This window comes from Dromiciops gliroides, chromosome 5 (assembly GCF_019393635.1).
Source record: "Dromiciops gliroides isolate mDroGli1 chromosome 5, mDroGli1.pri, whole genome shotgun sequence".
Taxonomy (NCBI): domain Eukaryota; kingdom Metazoa; phylum Chordata; class Mammalia; order Microbiotheria; family Microbiotheriidae; genus Dromiciops; species Dromiciops gliroides.
The window spans coordinates 218,255,988-218,277,068 of NC_057865.1; the positions used below are offsets into that span (position 1 = coordinate 218,255,988).

Genomic DNA, 21,081 nt, shown 5'->3' on the forward strand with positions numbered 1-21,081 from the left:
CTGTTGCATCCATGCAATTTTTGGCCCATTTTGAACAAAGGGTGCCACCTAGCATTCTCCTCTTCTTTTTTTCCAGGACATAGAACTTTGTATGTTGGGGTCCGGATGCCTTTGGGACGGCAGAGCCATCGACATCATCGAACTCATGGCCAGAAGCACCGGAGAAGAGGCCGGGGGAAGGTTGTCAGTCAGGGAGAAGAAGGGCAAGGGTCTCTTGCCCATGGTAAATATATTTAAGGTGGAATCACTATATGATATCCCTACAAATTTAAGTAGAAAAGATGAAACCTTACAGGTAAATATTTGATTTATCTTACAACTTTGGCCAGGTAGGCTGAATTTTGTATTTTGGATAGTTTTTCAGAGCTTACTTCCAAGAATCAGGCATGTTACTAAAAAAAACCCAACAACAACAACCCCCTCCCCCAGATGTTCTCCTCCTAAAAATTTGATAATCCAGGTTCAAAAACTTATTACTGTAGTAGGTAGTAATTGCTTTTGGCAGGAGTAGAAGATAGGGATATTGAATTAAATTGACCATCTAGATCAATCTCAGTCAGTCTGGTAGTTGTCAAACTTTTACTTCCTTTGTCTGTCTAGACGTGGACTCAGCAAATGAAATTTCAGATTCATGAAACTGTCCCAGTACATTTTTTTTTCTACCCAGCCTCTTTGATCTTTGTACTTGGTATTGTCTTTGATACATCTCTAAAGGCTGGATGCAGTTGGGATGTGCTAAGGAAAGCAGATGCTGTTTTCACTTTATGCAGAGACTCTGACCAGATGTTTCTTTTTCACTGACTTGCTAGACACGCCTTCCCAGCGTGTTCAGTTCATTCTTGGCACTGAGGAGGATGAAGAGCACGTGCCTCATGAGCTGTTCACAGAACTGGATGAGATCTGTTTGAAGGAGGGAGAGGATGCTGAGTGGAAAGAAACAGCCAGGTAAGTCCTTAAAATAACCATGATGAAGGTGGAGATATGTGTGTTATAGCAGGCCTGCCTTCTGGTATGGTTTGGTGGGAGCAAATATAACAGATGCCCTTTCCTGACATGCCAGAGGCCATTCCTCACTCTACCTTTCCTCCCCCAACCCAAGATATGGAAGATGACTCAGTGTACCTGTTAGTAAGTAAGGTAAATGCTAAGACTTTGAGTGCCTCAAAACATCTGACCCAGAACCTGAGGATCACAGTGTTAGAGGTCTTGTTTAGGGCAAAGTTTCTTAAATTGTGAGTCATGTAATTGAAGGTGGGGGGTCACAAAAATTTGGGAACTATAAAAGATTATATATACCTATTTTATATACCTATACACTTGGTCACATAAAAATTTTTCAGGCAAAAAGGGGTCAAGAGTAGGAAAAGTTTAAGGAGTCCTGGTCTAGGACAGGCCTGAGAAGCTTTTGTTCTATCTGGGAGCCCAAGAGACCCAACTAAGTCCCAGACAAGTTCTTTTTCTTTAGAGGCCATTTGGGGTATCCATTCAGAAGGATCATGGAAGTCCCAGGCCAAACCTGAATTCTTGGGTTGTTCAGTTGTTTCAGTCATGTCCGACTCTTCATGACCCCATTTGGGGTTTTCTTGGCAAAAATACTAGAGTGGTTTGCCATTTCCTTCTCCAGCTCATTTTATGGAGGAAGAAATTAAGGCAAACGGGGTGAAGTGACTTGCCCAAGGTTACACAGCTAGTAAGTGCCTGAAGCTGGATTTGAACTTAGGAAGATAAACTTGGCAGTCTATCCACAGCTCTACCTAGCTGCCTAATTCCTGGGAGAGCACAGAAAACTTAATCCTTTTGTATTACTGAGCTAGCACAGTACTAGGTTTCCTTGGACATCTCCATGCCCCTAAAGAATGTGCTTCCTTCTTTGCCCTATCCCTCCAAGCTGTCCTCAAATTAACCAGGACCCTGGGTGATGTCAGGGATGCACAATTCTCTTAAGTGCTAAGTGTCAACAGTCCCAGCATTAGTGAGCTTCAGAGTAGCTACATTTATTTACTTCAGCTGTGGCAGTACTTGGTCCATTTCTGCTACTTCCTATACCCCTTGACTCCAAGATGCATTTTCTGTTGGAAGAACTGGACAAGGCCAGTAGTCTTCCAGTCAGGGGAAATAATGACTTGCCTTCTTCAGATTACTTCATGCACTTATTAAAGTCCCGTGTAATATTTTGAGTTAAAAACAACACCAAGGATTTATAGAGCTTCTGAAAGTGCCCAAGGCTGTGACTTAGAACTCAGTGTGCTCACCGTAGTCATCCAGGTCCTTGAGGTATTTTTTGCCGGTTGTTCTATAGCTTCCCCTTGAAACTTATTCTCCTTTTTTTGATGTTTATGAAATCACACTTTTAGGTGGTTGAAGTTTGAGGAAGATGTAGAAGATGGTGGAGAACGCTGGAGCAAGCCATATGTGGCTACTCTTTCGTTACACAGTCTGTTTGAGCTGAGGAGCTGCCTCATTAATGGGACAGTCCTCCTGGACATGCGAGCAAACAGCATCGAAGACATTTCAGGTAGGGGCATTCTAGAGCAAACCAGGACTAGAACCCAGTCTTGGCTTCCTAGCCATTGACTTCTGTTGGCTTGCATGGCTGCCTTGCATGTTTTGAATAAGCTCATATGTTTATTGCTTCTGGCACTTGCCCAGCCATGGGGGGATGGATTTTGGGGAGGTGTAGAAGGTGTTTGAGGAGCATAGGAAACAGCCAGGGAAGGCTGGAGCCACATTGCCCCCTTAGACACATTCAGTGATGAAAACACCTAATACCTGGTGGCAGTTGCCTAAGGTGAGTGTGCTGGATATGTATGGTTAAGTAAAACGAATTCTGACATTGGCTTTGTCCAGTGGACCCTGAGTCCATCAGTTCTCTATAAGGAGGCGGTAGCATGCTTCATCATGGTGCCTTTGGAATCGTGGTATCTTATTTTTCTGTGCTCTTCTTAGGATGAGGAAGTTCTTCAGGTTTTGACAGTATTATATACACATATATATATACACATATATATGTTAATAATGAACCCTCTATAAAGCAGGCTATTTATTTCCATAAAGGAATTTACCAACCAAAATATCAGGCTTAGTCACTGTACACCTAGTGTACACTGTACATTCCTTATCAATATCCTTATATATCCATATTAATAGGGAGTATAAAATGCTTAAGGAATTTCACTCTACAGAGAATTCCCAAACCTCCTTTTCTCTAACTCAATATAGGTCAGCAGTATGATGTAGCAATCAACAAAGCTAATGGCATCATGGGCTGAAAAAAAGGGGCCCAGCTTCCGGGAATAGATAGATAACTGTCCCATTGCATTCTGCCCTCATCAGAACACTTCTAGAGTATTGTGGTCAGTTCTAAGGCCCCATTTATGGTTTATGAAGGACACTGATAAGCTGGAAAGAATCTGGAGGAGGGTAACCCAGCATGTGACAGGCCTTGAGTCTATAGAATGTGGGGACTGGTTGAAGAAACTGGGGCTCTGCAGCTTGAAGAGAAGACTCAGGGGAAGCAGGATAGCCTTGCTCAAGTAGTTGAAGGGCTATCGAATGGAGGAGGGATTTGCTTTATTTAATTTGGACCCAAGGAGCAGAACTAGGATCAGGAGAGCTAAGTTATAAAGCAGCCAGTTTAGGCTGGATGCCACAGAAGCTCCCTAATAAGTGGAGCTTTCCAAAAGTGGGACCGGGCCGCCTTGAGAGGGCATGAGTAGTGACGACCTCCTTTCAGGTCTTTCAGCAGAGGCTGGGTGACCACTTCAAGCAGAGGCTTGACCACTTGTTTGGTATGTTATAAAGGGGATTTGTTTTGTTTATGAGCTGGCCTAAATAGCTGCTGAGGTCTCTTCTAACTCTTAAATTCTGTTTCAGTGACTCAGAGTCCGGGAGTCTTGGGAAGTTAGAGATGAAAGGAATCTACTCCAACTTGCTCATTTTATAGTTAAGGAAACTGAGGCCCCAGGATGTGAGGTGGCCTGTTAGTGGCAGAGCTGGGAGCCAGAACTACAACCTCACAGATTACAGTCCGGTCTTCATGCTGCATTATCATACCACGTTACATTAACTCATTTTATCAGAGCTGTTAATAATTATTTGTGTTTTCTTTCCTCAGCCTACATCTGTTCATCTCTTGATAGAAATAGATGATCAGTTAGCTATTTGACCCACATTTCTGGATTCCACACTCTTTTTTGGCTTATCTCACCCTTTCTTAAAACCTCCCTCCCTCTTCTGCCAAAATGGAATCCCCAGTCCTTAACCCCCCCCAATCAGAAATTGGTTTGGAATTTGATAGTATTTTTTCCCTTATTGCTATCCATCCCAATGTGCAGGAGAGGGAGGCTGGTTCACCCTATTCATATCACTTACTGATAGCTGCTCCTATTATCTAATGGCCTGATATCATAGCTCCATTTTCAGTAACTCCCCCTGGAATTCTCTCTTGTCTCCTCTGAGGCTGACTCACTGTTTGAGCTCTATTGGACAAGCAGATATTGCCTTTCAGACCTGATTCTGGACCAGCAGGAATTGTCTAGTGACCTAAATGAGACCATGCGAATTAAAGTACGGGAAGCTCTTCTTAAGAAGCATCATCATCAGAATGAGAAGAAGAGAAACAATCTTATTCCCATTGTGCGCTCTTTTGCGGAGGTTGGCAAAAAGCAATCAGACCCAAATTCTCTGGACAAAAATGGTAAGGTTTGGGGGGTTGAACCCTTCTGTCCCACATTCATATTGATCAGACATTAGGAGCCAGGAGCCATCTATCTGTCCTAATGCCAATAGCATTGAGTGAACTGTTATGCATAATAGAATGAAAAGTACTTTTCAATGATCAATAAATGAATGACTAGAAACAGAACTTTTTCTCTTACTCTCCCCAAAGAGTGTTTTGGGTCTGGGCTGGCACTGGATTAGCCTTAGACCTCTGAGTTTAGTTGGGTTGCTGTATGCCCCCTGCGGCATTCAGATGGGAGTGGATTCACAGCTGACCTTGCCTGCTAAGGTTGGCTTCCAAATTAGGGATGACAGGGCTCAGTTGGATCAATTGGGATTACATTTTCCTTTGTATTGGATAGGCCTTCTAGGGCTGGCAAGGCTAAACTGGCCTAGCACAGTTCCTGGCACAAAGTAGGCACTTGTATTGCCTACTGATCGGCTGATTGGCTGCCTGCAATTTGGGATCAGGGGTGGAAATCTGTTTTCATTCTTGATTTCTCCCCGTCTGATTCCTTTCCTCTTTCCCCACCCCATTTCCCAAGTGGTGAAGCAGTTGGGTAATTCCCCCTCCCATTTATTCATAGTGCTTTGAGGGTTTCAAAATTCTTTACCTATGTTACTTCATTTAATTTTCACAACAGCCCTGTGAGGCAAGTCACCAGGCACTGTGCTAAGTGAAAGGGATGTAACAAAAAAGGCAAAGAAGGGGTGGGGGCTGCCAGAATCCCTATTTTACAGGTGAGGAATTTGATGCTTAGAGGTTAAGTCATCTGCCTATGCTCACCCAGCCAGCAAATGTCTGAGGCAGGATTTGACCTCAGGTATAACCTCTGTCCAGAGGCTGTTTTGGACCCCTTGGGGCAAGGAGCGGTGGGAAGCCTTTATGGTACATAAAGGAAGACAAAAGAAGGGGCTAGAAGTGGGTGTCAGGGTAAGGGGCCATGATGGAGAGCCCTAATCAGCTTTAAACTGGGAGTGGGACAAAAAGCGAGGCTTGTGCGTGTGTCCAGACACCACAGACCCCATTAACCCTTTGCTAGTGCAGTCTTGGCAGGAAAGAAGCGTATTCTCCTGATGGTGGTTGGCTGGGCAAGGATGGTAAAGGGAAGAGTCAGAGGATTCTTTTTTTCCTCCCACAGGTCAAACAGTGTCTCCTCAGTCTGTTCCTGCTACAAATCTTGAAGTAAAAAATGGAGTAAATTGTGAGCATAGTCCTGTGGATTTAAGTAAGGTAAGTGGGAAAACCCCCATGAAGTTGGGATCATATTGGTCTATTGGTCCAAGAGGCTTTGTCTCTAGGGGGAAAGGGGTTTCTCTTTTTCTGGAATTGAGGACCATTTTAACAGCCTGGAGGATATCTCTGTCAAACCTGCTTTTTTCAGGCCTACGTTTTCCCCCATAACTCCGAGTTGTAGTCAAATTACCAACTTAATTGTACAAATTGATACAGTCCACAAGCTTGTAAGAAATTAGTCTGAGTTTTAAACGTAAAATTCATGATTAGGAATCATTCTGATTTAGTTCAAGCCTTGTTGCTCATACCTCATCACTGCATGCCTGGAAAGTGTGGGCAAAGGAAAAAGAAAATTGGGTGGTTTGGTAAAAATGGGAGAGGCTGGGAGTCATAACTCACATTTGTGTGGTGCTTTAAAAGGTTGCAAAGTGCTTGCCTCACTCCCTCATTTCCTCGCTCCATACTTTCCTCATTTGTACACAATAGCCATGTGTATAAATAGCATAAGAATTTTTACACTGTAGGAGGCATCATGGCATAGTGAACAGAGCTAGACTTATTGTCTGGATGGCCTGGGTTCAAATCCTGGCTTAGCCACTTAGCTATGTCATGGGCAAGTCACTTTAATTCTTTAAACCTCAGTTGCCTTGTCTCTAAGCCTCAGTTTCCTAGCTCTAAATCTGTGAGCCTATGATCCCATTTTATAGAGAAGGAAACCAAGGCTGGGAGAGTTAATTGACTTGCCCTTGGAGTGTCCCGGGTCTCTCGACTATATCAATCTCACCCTCTTTGCACCACACCCTGCTGTCTCCCTGGTGAATTTTAAAAAATATCTCTATGAGATTGATCTAATTACTTAGACAAATTATTGCATTCACTTTTCAACCTTGTTGGGAAGTGAATTTCTGTCACTGCAATGTGACACGCAGATTTGTGCAGGATTCACCAGAATTGTTCTCATAGCCTTCCTCCCATTGAGTGCTCAGAGAAAAACTTCATTCACTTTGCTAATTCTCCTAAAACCACCTGGTGGTGGAACGTTCTCCTTGGGTCCTGCTTCACTTGGCATCCCTTTAGAGCAGAGCTGCTTTGCTTCCCTTGTGTCCTGGGCCCCTTTGGACAGCCCTTCTCAGAACCATGTTTTGAAATGTATAAAATAAAATGCAGAGGCTGTCAAAGAAAAACAACTGTTTTGAAATACAGTTATCAAAGTATTAAATGTTCTAAATTCATGAACTTTGGGTTCAAGAGCCTCCTTTTTTTCAAATCTCTGTTTGCCAAGCTAACCTTTCAGAGACCCTGATGGAGACAGCCCAGGAACCTGAACCCAAAAGCCTTGGGAATAGCAATGTTTCCAGCTCAGTGTCCATAGTCCATCATCCTTGGGAAGCAACTTTTCCCTGAGGAGAAGTAGCCCAGGCACTGCTCCTATAGGTGCTATCGCCTTGTCTACCCAGAAAGGAAAGTTCTTGCCCCCAATGTCCTTGGTGCTGTCAAGTGGTTCAACATGTGAGACTGATAGGGTTTTTATCAGTGGAGATGGCATTAAAGAAGAGGCTTGACCATCTGCTTTGCTGCTATACCCCAAAGACTGTAAGACTTTTACATCCGACTTTTGGCTGAAACCTCACATTTGTGTTGCCTCCATTGTTAGAATGAGCTACTTCAGATCAGGGACTGTTTCACGTTTCTATTTGTAGTCAGTGCTTTGTATATAGTAGGTGCTTAATAAATGCTGCATTCATTCATTCATTCATTCATTTCTAGGCCCTGTGCTTGCAATTTGGGTAGCTGCCACCAGCTTGGGGTATGGCCAAGAGGAAAGACCTGGTGGGGTTTTGAAGACCATGTGACATGAAAGGGCACTGGCCTTGGAGTTAGAGGAGACAAGGGTTCAAATTCTACCTCTTTTACTTATTAGCTGTGTCACCACAGATAAGTCACTTCTCTGAAGCCTGTTTCCTCATTTGTAGAATGAGGGTGACAACATTTTGTGATACCTGCCTCCCAGGCAGAAGAACACGAAGGAGCCCACTCCCTTCACTGACTTCTAAGAACTTTTGACTGGGGCCAGCCTGAAGCCTGGGACTTTCTATTTCTTAGATTCATAAGAACAGTTTCATCACACTAGTCAGGGTGCTAACTCAGGGTATCACCAGAGCCCAGTTGTCCAGCTGTTCACAGCTGTTGTAGAAGTCTTCACTGTGCATCACTCTGGCATTCCTTAACTTGAAGTTATGATCGATCCTCTCCCCACCCCACCCCCAACATAGATGATGGATTTGACTTTGATAGGGTTATTTTTGTTATTGTTAGGCTTTCCATAGTATGCTGAGGGGAAAAAAGATAAGGCATGTGATAGAATTATACTGTTCCTTCAAAGTGCATAAATCAATCAGACCTAACTCCTTATCAAAATTTAAAACTAAAATTAAAAAATACAATTATGAAAAATAGCCAATTATGGTCATTAGAAAACAGTTTCAGGGAGATCATCAAGATCAAAGTTAAAAAAAGTTACAGATACAAGTTTAACAGCTTCCCCATTCAATGTCCATGGTTAGTAAGCCCTGCTTAATCTAACCCTGGTATTTTACAACCCAGAACCATATTTAAAGACCAGAAATTTGGGGGCCTTACATTCATCTTTAGCTCCATTAGACAATGGAGACCTGGGAATTGACGGCACCTATGGTCATTAAAAACCCCCAAAACAAACCAAACCAAAAAAACAAGCACCAGCCTCTGCAGGCAATTAAGTCATAGACTCTTGGAGGGGGGAGGGGTCTGAGACGTCACCTAGTTCAGCCTTCTTCCCTGGGCAGGATTGTTTTCTTTACAGTCACTGACAGATGTGCCTTCCCTCCCTTTTTAACCTGGTCTTTATTTAGGCTAAAGAACTCCTGAGAATTTTCCCCTTTTTGCCTCCCATTCCAGCAGTAAATAATGGATTACATACAAATTCAGCTGGGATATTTCCATTGACAAAAAGTTTTGTGAGGACAGCTGTAATTGTTTTTCCCTTGACCCTAAATCTGCTTCTTGGTCACCTCTACCCTTTGGTTCTCATTCTGTCCTCTAGAGGCACACAGTATAATCAATCTACTCTCACTCCCACTTGGTCAACCTTTTGAATTTGGAGGAGAGAGAAGTTTTGAAGTTTTCAAGTCTAAGTATTTATGTCTTTAACTTTTGTTCAATCTGACTCTTTCCAAACTCCCTTACATTTTCTTCAAATAATGTGATTTCTAGACTTCTCTCCATTGTAGTAGCTCTCTCCTGGATCTTCCTTATTCTGTCTTTGAATAGGTAGTACAGTAGATGGAGCATTAGGCCTAGATTCAAAAGACCTGGGTTCAAATTCAGCCTTGGACCCTCACTAGCTGTGAGCCTGGATTATTGTGTGGATCAAATGAAGTAATCTGTGTGAAGTTCTTAGCACAGTGCTTGGCACATAGTAGGTTTTGGTGGTGGGATTTGATAATTGATAGAATATTTTGGTGGTAGACAGATATTGCTGCTAATGAAGTGCAAAGATTTGTCTACACCTATCATTCCTTTAAGGATGAGGGCATTCTCTGATTGCATTGAAAGAACAGCTGACCATAGGTTAGGTGAAAATTGGCCATGCCTTGGAAGCCTTTTAAAAAGCCAAGGTTGGGGCAACTAGGTGGCGCAGTGGGTAGAGCACCAGCCCTGGAATCAGGAGGACCAGAGTTCAAATTCGGCCTCAGACACTTAACATTTACTAGCTGTGTGACCTTGGGCAAGTTACTTAACCCCAATTGTTCCACCAAAAAAACCCAACCAAACAAAAACAAACAAACAAAAAAAGCCAAGGTTGCCAAACCACAGAGATGAATGGTTAGGGATTTCAAATCATTTGCTTCAGGGCGCAGCTTTGTAAAGTATGACCAGAGGTCAGAGGTCATACCTTACCTCCCCACTCCATTGGCCATAGCATCTTTTTTTTTTTTTAAATTTTATTTATTTCTATTTTTTTTGCCGGGCAGTGAGGGTCAAAGGACTAGCCCAGGGTCACACAACTAGTGCCAAGTGTCTGAGGTCAGACCTGAACTCAGGTCCTCTTGAATCCAGGGCCGGCACTCCATCCACTGCGCCACCCAGCTGCCCCTGGCCATAGCATCTTGCAATCGAGCTCCTCAAACAATAGGAGATAGTATGTCCAGCAGGGAAAAGTTTAGAGTATCAAAGAAAACGAACAGAGATCCCCGCAACTCAAGCAGAAACAGACACAGACCAGACACTTGAGGCAGCTTGGAAGACAGGAAGCAATTTCATGGAGCATGACCTCTGAAAGCCGTCTATGGATGTAAAAAAGCGCCACTCCCCTCTGCATCTTCAGCTCCATGGCATGAGATGCCCCCTCCAGGTTAAACTCATCACTTCTAATCTCTTCCCCATGCTGCTAATGCAAACCTCTGCTGACTCAGCCATGGAGGGCTGGAGGGTGGCATTCTGAACTCCTCCCAATGCCTTCTTTTATAGAGGGCAAAACTGGACCCGACTCAGCTCATACCACTCTGCGTCTTCCTCATTTTAGCTCCACCAAACAAGAGGCCTCCTCCCACTTTCCTGACTCTTTCTGTGTGTTGTCTCCCCTCCCCCCATTAGTAAGCTCCTTGAAGGCAGGGGCTATCTTTCTTGCTATTAATTGTATCCCACAACTTAGCACAATGCTTGGCACCGAGTAGACACTTAATAAATATTTATTGGATTGGATCTATTGGATTCCAAAAAGAGCTGATCCTGGCAGTTGAGGGAGCCCAGGCGAATGACTTGACCAGCACAGAGCGTCCTGGAGCAGCGAGGACTTCATGAGAAGAGAAGACATCCAGGTCTTGCAGGAGTGGAGGTGGGAGCTGCCTTGTGCTTCTCCAGTCTGTGCCCACTCCTCCCTGTGATGATGTGTGTATTTGTGGTGACGAATGTGCTAGGTCTGTGGGCAAGATATTGTATGGCAGCTCTCTTTACAGCTTAGTAAATGCCTGTGCTTTGAGTTAATTGCATCTACTGGCTGACTAAGTGCATCTTTGGGAGCCTGTGAATTTCTAAGTGCAAACCTGTCAGGTACTTTGGAACTTAAGGGAGTGGTCACTACCCACAAGCCCCCCACCCCAAATCTGCAAGCCAGAGCACTGAACTGAGGCACTAGATGGGGCTCTCCACCCTTATTTCTACTTACTTTGGCTTTCTAGGTGGACCTTCATTTTATGAAGAAAATCCCTACTGGGGCAGAAGCCTCAAATGTCTTGGTTGGAGAGGTGGATATTCTGGACCATCCGATTGTGGCCTTCATAAGGCTGTCCCCTGCTGTTCTTCTCTCAGGCCTTACAGAAGTACCAATCCCGACGAGGTAAAGACAGAAATATCAACAGCAAATCTCATGAAAAAGTCTAGTCTCCCTGAGCCTTGGCAAGAGAACCAGCTCAATCCTAAGACCTAGGACCAGGGAGTCTTGAGAATAGGTCTAAAATGCTATAGAGAGTTTGTCAGAATCCTGAGAAAACTGCTTGATTAGGTGCTGGGCTGATGAAATCTAAAACTCTTTGTAGTACAGAACCGAACAATCAACTAGGTCCAGTTATGTGGGAAATGTTTTAGGAATAGTCTTTGCAATAGATTTCCTGCTTTCCAAGTACCAGCCTAGCAATGAGTAAATTATGTAGGCAACTTAGGATTCAGTTTGTTATAAAGTGTATTCGAATGTCCAGGACTGTGTTTATATCATTTTATGGAGATTCATAATTTTAGCCTCTTCCCCTTATTTGTCTCATAAGGGTAATGAATGGGATTGCATCTGGACTGTATGTAAAAAGCGACCTTTGGGAAAGAAATGGCTTTTCCAAAGCAAGGATTTTTGTCTCTGTGGAAAGGCCACATCATTGTAGCCACATTATTAAATGTCAACAATAGTAATAGTTTTAATGATGATTGAAATATCCAGAGTGGAGATAAAGGTCAAAATCGCTGATATGGACACATTCGTAGTATATCCGCTGAAGGCACATGCTAGAAGGTTGCTGATAATGTTTGTCTTTTTAGGTTCATTGAAGAGGAATAAAATATCATGCCTTGGTGCTTAGTAACAGCCTTTTTTTCCCTCTCTGTTATCAGGTTCTTGTTTATCTTGTTAGGACCAGTAGGAAAAGGCCAACAATATCATGAGATTGGCAGATCCATGGCCACCATCATGACTGATGAGGTATAACGAAACTTGCAATGGTGTGTCTAATTCGTGTGTCTAATGCATCTTTTCTTCATTTTGACTGTGTGCTCTCTCTCTCCCCTCCCTTATTTCTCTTTCCTACCCACACTAACTCTCCCTGTGAAGGAAATGGACATAAATAGGGAGAAATCTTTCTAGGATGATTGCTGTGTTGTGTGGGGTACCTAGATAGAGAAGACAGGTGATTACATACATTCTCGCCTGTTGTTCATTGCAGATCTACCTGGGGTGGGGAGATGCACTATTCTTTTCCTGTCCATCTATTCCCCAACCACTTTTTTGTCTAAAACTATGCTTGTCCATACACCAATAAAAAACAACTGGGTAGATATTCCTTCTTCCCATTCCTAGCACTCATGCTTCAGATGTCTGAGCCCTCCCCACTGAGGCATACCTATGCAGCTCTCACATAGATGTTGGACTTTTCATGAGTTTAACAGGCTCTAAGTTGGGAAAGGGGAGGGGAGGGGAGGGGAGGAGAGCAGTCTTGGTGTGAACTAACAAATAGAAGCCCTGTATTCATATACAAGAGAAGTGGCCTTTTTTTGTTTTGTTTGTTTGTTTTAGTGAGGCAATTGGGGTCGAATGACTTGCCCAGGGTCACACAGCTAGTAAGTGTCAAGTGTCTGAGGCCTGATTTGAACTCAGGTCTTCCTGACTCCAGGGCCGGTGCTCTATCCACTGCACCACCTAGCTGCCCCGAGAAGTGGCCTTTGAACATAAGAATGTAACTGTGAGGAATATCATGACAATCACCTCAAAGTGGCAGTATCATGACATAGGTTCTCTGAGGCTACGTGGCTATTAAAATGGCAAATCCCATGTACAATCTTTAAAGGGATGGCACGAATGTGTTGGGGTTCTGCTTTATCAACCCTTGGTAAAAAAAACCAAAAACCCAACAACAACCCAACATATAGACATCCAAGATAAAACTTGAACCTTATTTTTCAGTTCATTCTCAAGTGCAATCCCACACTTATATTCAGGAAGTTTTTCCTTATTTCTCATTTGAATCCTTTTGTGTGGTCCTCAGTAGAGATGGAGAAGAGCTAAACAGCTTTTCATCCATTTAAAGACCATTATCAAAGTTCCCTTGGACCCAGTTTGTTTTCATCATAAAAAATCATGATTCCATTGGGCTTTCCTCCCTCCCTCATCCTCTTACTGCTCTCTCTGAGTTATCTGCATTTCAAGATTACATTACTAAGATAAGAATCATGAAGGTGTAGTCTTCCATTGATAATTGTTTTCCTTCAGGAAGATTCCCTGCAGTCTTCATAAGAGTCATCTCTTCTCCATAGATTTTTCATGATGTGGCCTATAAGGCAAAGGAGCGTGATGACCTCTTAGCCGGTATCGATGAGTTCCTGGATCAAGTGACTGTGTTACCCCCGGGTGAATGGGATCCATCAATTAGAATTGAACCACCAAAAAATGTCCCTTCCCAGGTAAGGTTCCTCAGTCAGTCCACATCATTTATGGAATATAAAACATTACACATAGTATTGTGAGACAGAACATGCACATGTGAAAAATAAATGCCTCCAGAAAAAATCATACAGTAGGAATAGATGGATATAGTACCAGTATAACTTCTAAGAAAATAGAGATTGGTAGAGTGATTTGAGATGGGTAGGGCCAATTATGAAAGGCTTTGAGGAAGAGGTGAATTTTGAGTTAAATTTTTGAAGGGGAAGGGAGGAATGTGGAATAATGCAGAGGGAGTGAGATGGGTGTTACAGTTGAGAATAGCATACGCAGAGGCCATGGAACAAGATGAATAGGGACAGCAAGTATATTTGTTTCATAATTCTACCATGGTAGGGATGACACACAACCACTACAGAAGACTCTACATAAAATAGCCTGTGGTTAAATTGACATCTATATTTGTTTTATTACTCAGATTCCCAATTATATACCCATTATTTCCATGTTCCCAGGATTCCTTGCCCTGCCCAGCTCATTTTCTTTTCCTGCCTTTTCTATGATGCTCAAGGAAAACAAGGAAAGAAAAGAGAAGCATGTCTAAACATAATTCACTGGTCAGGTGCAGAAGCAGTCCGGGTCAGGAGTTCTTTATTTTGTATCATGGATTCCTCTGGAGTATGGGAATGCCTATGGCCTCTCCTCAGAAGAATGGTTTTAAATCCACCAAATAAGAGGATTGCAAGGGAGATCTTTTCAATTGAAATAAAGGTGTATTTTTCCTCATCCAAGTCTACGAAACCCCTGGTTGAGAAAATGACATGGAATATTACTCTGACATATCAAAATAAAAACTAGAATCTGTCTGATCAACCAACGAGGGTTTATTAAACACCTGGGATGTGCCAGGTGCTGTGCTAGACACTGGGGATAGATAGAGTGACACGAAGGACAACTCCCTGCCCCCAGGGAGCTTAGATCAGACATAGGACTATATAGATTCTCTTTCTATATTCTATTACAAATACATAAATATTTTGAAATTATTTTTTTAAACCAGGGTAATTTATGGTGAAGGGAAGGCATTAGCAGCTAGAGGAACCAGGAAAGGTTTCATGAAAGGTGGAATGTGAGGAGATTTGTGGAAAAAACAAAACCTAGCAATTCTGAATGATGGAGGGGAAGAGGGAGTGCACGCCAAGCTACCTCTATGCAGTTTCCCGTCTCTCTTTTCCCTTTAAATAATGTGCTCAGAATTCATCTCCTCCTGTCAGTCTTCCCAGATGGACTGCATCCAACTTGGATTATAAACCATGTAACCCAGGGCAAGTCAGTTAACCTTCCTTGGTCTCAGTTTCCTCATATGTAAAACAAGGATAATAACAGTACCCACTTCACAGAGTTTTGGTCAAGACCAATGAGATATATACATGTTTTGCACATGCATACATATGTACACATGGGCACACACACACGGGCACACATGGGTATATGAGTACCTGTACATGTATTTATAAATGTGTGTGTACACGTACATGTATATGTATACATGTATTGTACATGTGTATAAGTATGTGTATGTATATATACCACTCCTACCACCACCACCATTAGCTAGCATTTATAGATCACCTTTAGGTGATGGTGGTGGTACTAGTAATAGCCACCACTAGTAGTAGTGGTGGTGGTCATCGTCCTCTACTAGTCCTTATTCCCTCATCTGCAGTTTGAAGGAACCTAAGGCTCTAAGAGGCAGAGATGAGGAGGGGCTCCGTTCCAGGCATGGGGGAAAGCCCATGCAAAGGCCTGGCAGAGGAAGGCAATGTGTGGTGTGTGAGCAAAAGGAAGATGGGTGGGCTGCAGGATATTGGGAGGGGCCTGGAAAGGAAGGCTCCTGCCAGACTCTACTACCAAACAAAGGAGCTGATCCCTGATCCTCAAGGGAATGGGGAAATAGGGGGAGATTGTCCAGGGTTGGGAGAGCAGTAATATGGTCAGACCCCTTCTTTAGGAAAATCATGGCTGAAATGCAGGTGAGAGGTGATGAGGGTCTGAATGAGGAGGGTGATGGTTGTGTGAGGAGAGGAAAGGAGATGTTGAAGAGACAGATTTGTCAGCTGATTGGAGGTGTGAGATGGGTAAGGGGGGCAAGAATGACTCAAACATTGCTTATCTCAGCAACTGAAAGGTTAGTATTCTCAACAGAAATAGAGAAGTCTAAAACAGGGATGGGTTTTTTTGCAGGGAATGGATAGGGGCAAATGAATTATGTTTTGGACATAGTAAATTTGATATACTTACAGGACATCGAGTTCAAAATATCCAAAGGGCAGTTGGTGATGCCAGACTGGTGAGAGAGATACAGTTGTATGTAGCTCATGAACCTTATCTTTCTGGGCCCCCCTTGCTCAGTCATTCCCCTCCTTTCCTCCAAGACTGAGAGACTTCGCTCACTGTAATCATATGGTTTACTGAACATGGCAAAAACGGAAGGATATAGGCCAAGTGTTCTTATATTTGGAAGCATTTGTGTCTAGACCTCTCTTAAATCCCAGAACTCAGAGAAAGGAGGTGGGCCTGGGGCTGAGTCTCAGGATCACAGACTATACAAGGGAAAGCAGGTCAGCAGAAGCCACAGTAGCCACCAGTCTCTGGACTCTGTTTCTCCTTCAGTATCTAGGTTGCCCCCACAGAGCTGATTTCTGACAACCACACGCCCTGCTGCTCTGGCCTACTTCAAAGACTGCACCCCATTGTCTGCCTGACAGTCAAGTTCTAACTCTTGAGGGCAGTAGAATGAAGAAGTAATTAATTAATGAAAAATGTTTGTTATGAATATGTTCCAGGCACTGTTCTAAGTGTTGGAGATTCAATACAAAAGAAGAGGTTGAGCCTACATCCTGCCTAATTCCCCTTCCTGACCATTGTGTACATAGACTTCTAGGGAGGGGTCAAGGGCAGTCATATTCTCATGAGTACCGGGATCGTTTAAAAAAGCACCCACCCCTTTTGTCAGTCACTTCTCCCCTTCTCTCTTCACTTTTCCCCCATTGTCATTGCCCCAGGCCTAGAAAAAGATAAAAATTGTAAGTTAGAGGAAGGGTGTGGGCAAAGTCACACAGATTCCCCTCGGACAGCAGGATCACTGGGGCAGGATTGGGGCGGAGGTGGTAAGAAAAGTGTGACTTTGTTTTCCTAAGCAGGACTGGCTAGAAGTCACTTGGGGGCGGGGCACAAGGCCTCACAACAGGGTGAGTGATATGTGACGGTAGAAACAAGATTTGACAACTGCTTAGTTATATGGAAAGAAACTGGCATCCCAGGAGCCTTTGCTTTGGCTCTGAGAAGGGGAGCGAGAACTAGGGAAAGGGATGTCAAAGCAAGAGAGGCTGGGTATATGGATGGAAGGAGAGTGGGGTACAGTGGAGCGCATTCCATTTCTTAATGGGAACACTTCCTACTGAAAGAGAGAGTTTTCAGAAGTGCCAGAAGGCCTCGCTATCACCCCGCTCTAGATTTCTGCTCTGCCGTCTGCTTCTCCTCTCTACCGCCGCCAGCTTTTTGGCTGAGAGGTTATGCCACGGATTCAGCAACTTAGGGTCGGGGAACACTCCTCTTAGGCCACATGGGTGAGAACACAACTGCAATATGACTGTGCCCCAAGGAAGTCATTAGTGGCTCCCGGGGGGGTGGGGGGGGAGGCACAGGTTTTTCTTGGCCCAGGACCTAGTATCATTTCTTGTTCTGCTGTTCTCCAGTCAGTGCTCAGCTCTTAAAGGACCTTTCTGACAAGGGAGTGGGTGCATGGGTGGGGAAGAGAGGGAGGAGAGTTCATTCTTCAACCATCTTTTTTTTTTTTTTTTAACAGACAAGCAGAAAGGATTGGTTCTGACTCACGATAGTTGGAACCAACCAGTTTATTCCCAATCAATCTTTAACAGCCCAAGCTCATCAGTTCACCTGCAGTTATGACAGTTAAGAACATATTCTTATGATCAGTGAGACATTTTTGGGCATGTCCCTGTAGATTCCCTGCCCCCAGTCCTTTCAAAAAATTGTTAAGGGGGCGGCTAGGTGACACAGTGGATAAAGCACCGGCCCTGGATTCAGGAATACCTGAGTTCAAATCCGGCCTCAGACACTTGACACTTACTAGCTGTGTGACCCTGGGCAAGTCACTTAACCCCCATTGCCCTGCAAAAAAAAAAAAATTGTTAGCAGGAATATCCATGACCTACATGGGAAACGTGAGTGGAAGTCCAGAGAAAAGGCTCACTACCCTAGAAGCTCATCAAGTTGTTCAGGGGACTCCTCTAATAAATCCCTTTCATGTAGAATACTCTTTTTTGGGAATAATTTACATTAATATTTTTAATCTGAGGTTAGCCTTTTCCTCCCACCTAGCCCAGCACACTCCTCTTCCCATCTTCTGCTCTCACTGTCCAGACAGTACAAATTCAGGGAATACAAAACCCTTTTTATGTCCATTCGAATACAAAAATAATTAGCAAGGTAAATGAGTTATGGAACCCTTCCCAAGAAAGGGTTTTTAGATTCTCTGATGTTTTTTAAGTTCACCTTATAATTTTTCTCCTCCATTAGCGTGGTAATCAAGACTTGACTTTATTAGTAAATTACTATTCATGATGTTTTGTAATTAGGAAAAAAGGAAGATGCCTGGGGTTCCAAATGGAAATATTTGCCATGTCGAACCAGAACAACATGGTGGCCATAGTGGTCCTGAACTTCAGCGTACGGGGAGGTGAGTTCTGAGTTTAAGTAGACATTACTCACAAGTGAAGAAGCTCTTCTTCTTCTTCTTCTTCTTTTTTTTTTTTTTAAAAGAAACGTTTCAGGGCAGGTAGGTAGCATAGTGGATAAAGCACCAGCCCTGCATTTCGGAGGACCTGTTCAAATCCGGCCTTAGACATTTGACACTAGCTGTATGACCCTGGGCAAGTCATTTAACCCTTTAACCATTTCTTTTCTTTTAGTATTTTCTATGATGGTGTCTTCATAGGCCTGAAATGACTTTTGAAGGGCAACCAGTGTGTCAAAGTGTTGTGAACACATCAAAAATATTACTTGGGCTGTTATGACCCATGCTGAGCCTAGGAATAAATGAACCCCCATGGCAGAATGAGGTTTATGAGTCTGCCTTTCTTCTTTTTGTGGGTCTCAAGAGTTATATTTTTTGTGTTACAGTATCTTTGTTGGGTTTCTAAGACTTTATATGACTAGGAACAAAAAGTAGTTGCAAAGATGGACAATACTGAAGACCTTTTGGTCTGGACTCAGTAAATGCTGAGAAAGATACTGAAGAAATCTAAAACATGGGATTATAAAATATACAATCTCTCTCTCTCTTTTTTTTTTTGGTGAGGCAATTGGGGTTAAGTGACTTGCCCAGGGTCACACAGCTAGTAAATGTTAAGTGTCTGAGGCCGGATTTGAACTCAGGTGCTCCTGACTCCAGGGCCGGTGCTCTATCCACTGCGCCACCTAGCTGCCCCTAAAATATACAATCTTAAAATCCCAGAGTTGGAGGAAGGAAGGACTTCCTAGGCCACCCCTCCCCCCCTCCAGGTAGGTTGGCAGTCAAAAAGTTTCAGGAAGGAATTTTTTTCTTCCGAATGGCCAGAAAAATACTTTTCAGATCTTTTTGGCTAACATTTTCTTGACCTGATGTGTCCAGCTTAATTTTATTCTGTGATAGAGGCCCATTGCATCTTCCTCTGTCCTCAGTGGAAATAAAAGAGAATCTTTCTCCTTACTAGCTTTTTAAATCCTTGAAGAATTGTTTGATTTATCTTTTTATCTGCCTCAGTACCTTACACAATGTGTTGTATAGAGTAGACACTTAATCAATATTGATGAAATTGAAAAAAAATTAAATTTATCTACTTAAATATTTCAGATAAATGATAGCAGGGGGAGCTAGGTGGCACAGTGGATAGAGCACCAGCCCTGGATTCAGGAGGACCTGAGTTCAAATTCGGCCTCAGATATTTAACACTTAACTAGCTGTGTGACCCTAGGCAAGTCACTTACCCCCAATTGCCTCACCAAAAAAGAAAAAAAAAAGTCAGATAAATAATAGCAAATTGAATTGAATGTGCTGAATTTATTATTCCTATATGATGTCCACAAAAGATACATCTTGCGTTTTGGAAGGGCATTAAACAATCTCCACCCCTTCTTTAGCTGTATTGCAGAGAAGGCATCTAGGAGATGCCCTATCCAATGGGAACTATGCATTTCTAGTTCAAGACTGGAGCTTTAGTAGGAGGGGGAGGGGACAGGGAGTCATCTTGGACAAGGCATTGCAGAAAACTCTAGGGTCTTAGTTTCTTTCTATGTAAATTGGGCCAAGGTGGAAAGCCTAGGGTTGATCTAGATGATCTTTAAGGTCTCTTCGAGCTCTAAATTCCCTAATGTAAGAGAAGACAATGTGGTGTGACTCAGGAGACACAGGGCCTGGGCTCAAACCCCACCCTTGGTGGTCACCATCTGTGTGACTTTGGGCAAGTCACTGAACTTCCCTCGGCCTTATTTTGCTCATGGGTTGGCCCAGTTGCGGTCCCTTCCAGTTCTAGAGCTGTTGCTTTGACTGCCCTCTCAGGCCGAGAGAGAGGAGACCTGGAGTCGTCTTGGAAGAAGGGAGATATGTTCCCCTCAGGTAGGAAGGCAATGAGAAAATGGGGTATCCCAGGGAGGTGTGACGGTCAGCGGTACCACTCCCCCACCCCCAAAAGAGCCTCATCTTCCCCCGAGTGTGATTGCCGTGGAGGGAAGAAGAGCCGTGACATTTGCAGGTCAAGTAAGCTTTGCCACGACACTGGAACTCAATGAACAATCTTAAATAATGATTTTAAAAGACCATGAAATTTAATGATTTGTTACATTTATATTTTGGTGTTTTTTTCACTTCTTTATCAGCATAGAAACTAGTTAGCAAGAATAATTAGCTAAAAGAAGAAGTTACTCTAGGGCACAACCTCCTCGCCCCCAACCCCCATCTCTGCATGCCCCAGGTAAGTTGTTTCAGCAGCAGCTTTGTGATGTCCTAGGCTCTTTCTCTCCCTATACTGGGTGGTGACTCAGGATTTTCCCCACCAGTCAGTGTCCAGGTTTTCCTCTTGTTCCTTGTTTGTTTGGGACCCATTTAATACTATTTGTATTTGAAAGTCAAATTTTCTATTCAGTTCAGGTCTTTTCGTCATGAGTGCCTGAAAGTCCTCTTTTTCATTGAAGTCCAATTTTTCCCCCTGAAAGATTATACAAGGTGAAGGTACAGGATTTTATTTTACTTTTTTTTTTACATAATGAACATTTTTATTTGAAGTTTTGAGTTCCAAATTCTATCCTTCCTTCCCTCCCTCCCCTTGCCCCTCCTTAATATGGTAAGCAGTCAGATATAGGTTATACATGTACAATTATGTAA

The 21,081-nt window shown here is 43.2% G+C and overlaps 1 protein-coding gene across 2 annotated transcripts in view; it reads left to right on the plus strand.

The window, feature by feature from the left end:
- The window catches only part of SLC4A8 (solute carrier family 4 member 8), an 81,734-nt gene that overhangs the window by 21,901 nt on the left and 38,752 nt on the right, over positions 1-21,081 (plus strand). For both annotated transcript variants that reach the window (XM_043965653.1, XM_043965654.1), the window contains exons 3-11: positions 77-223; positions 810-945; positions 2,355-2,515; positions 4,508-4,696; positions 5,862-5,953; positions 11,176-11,333; positions 12,095-12,182; positions 13,511-13,657; positions 18,299-18,399. In XM_043965653.1, the coding sequence (XP_043821588.1) occupies positions 77-223; positions 810-945; positions 2,355-2,515; positions 4,508-4,696; positions 5,862-5,953; positions 11,176-11,333; positions 12,095-12,182; positions 13,511-13,657; positions 18,299-18,399 (1,219 nt within the window). The remainder of the gene's footprint in view (positions 1-76; positions 224-809; positions 946-2,354; positions 2,516-4,507; positions 4,697-5,861; positions 5,954-11,175; positions 11,334-12,094; positions 12,183-13,510; positions 13,658-18,298; positions 18,400-21,081) is intronic.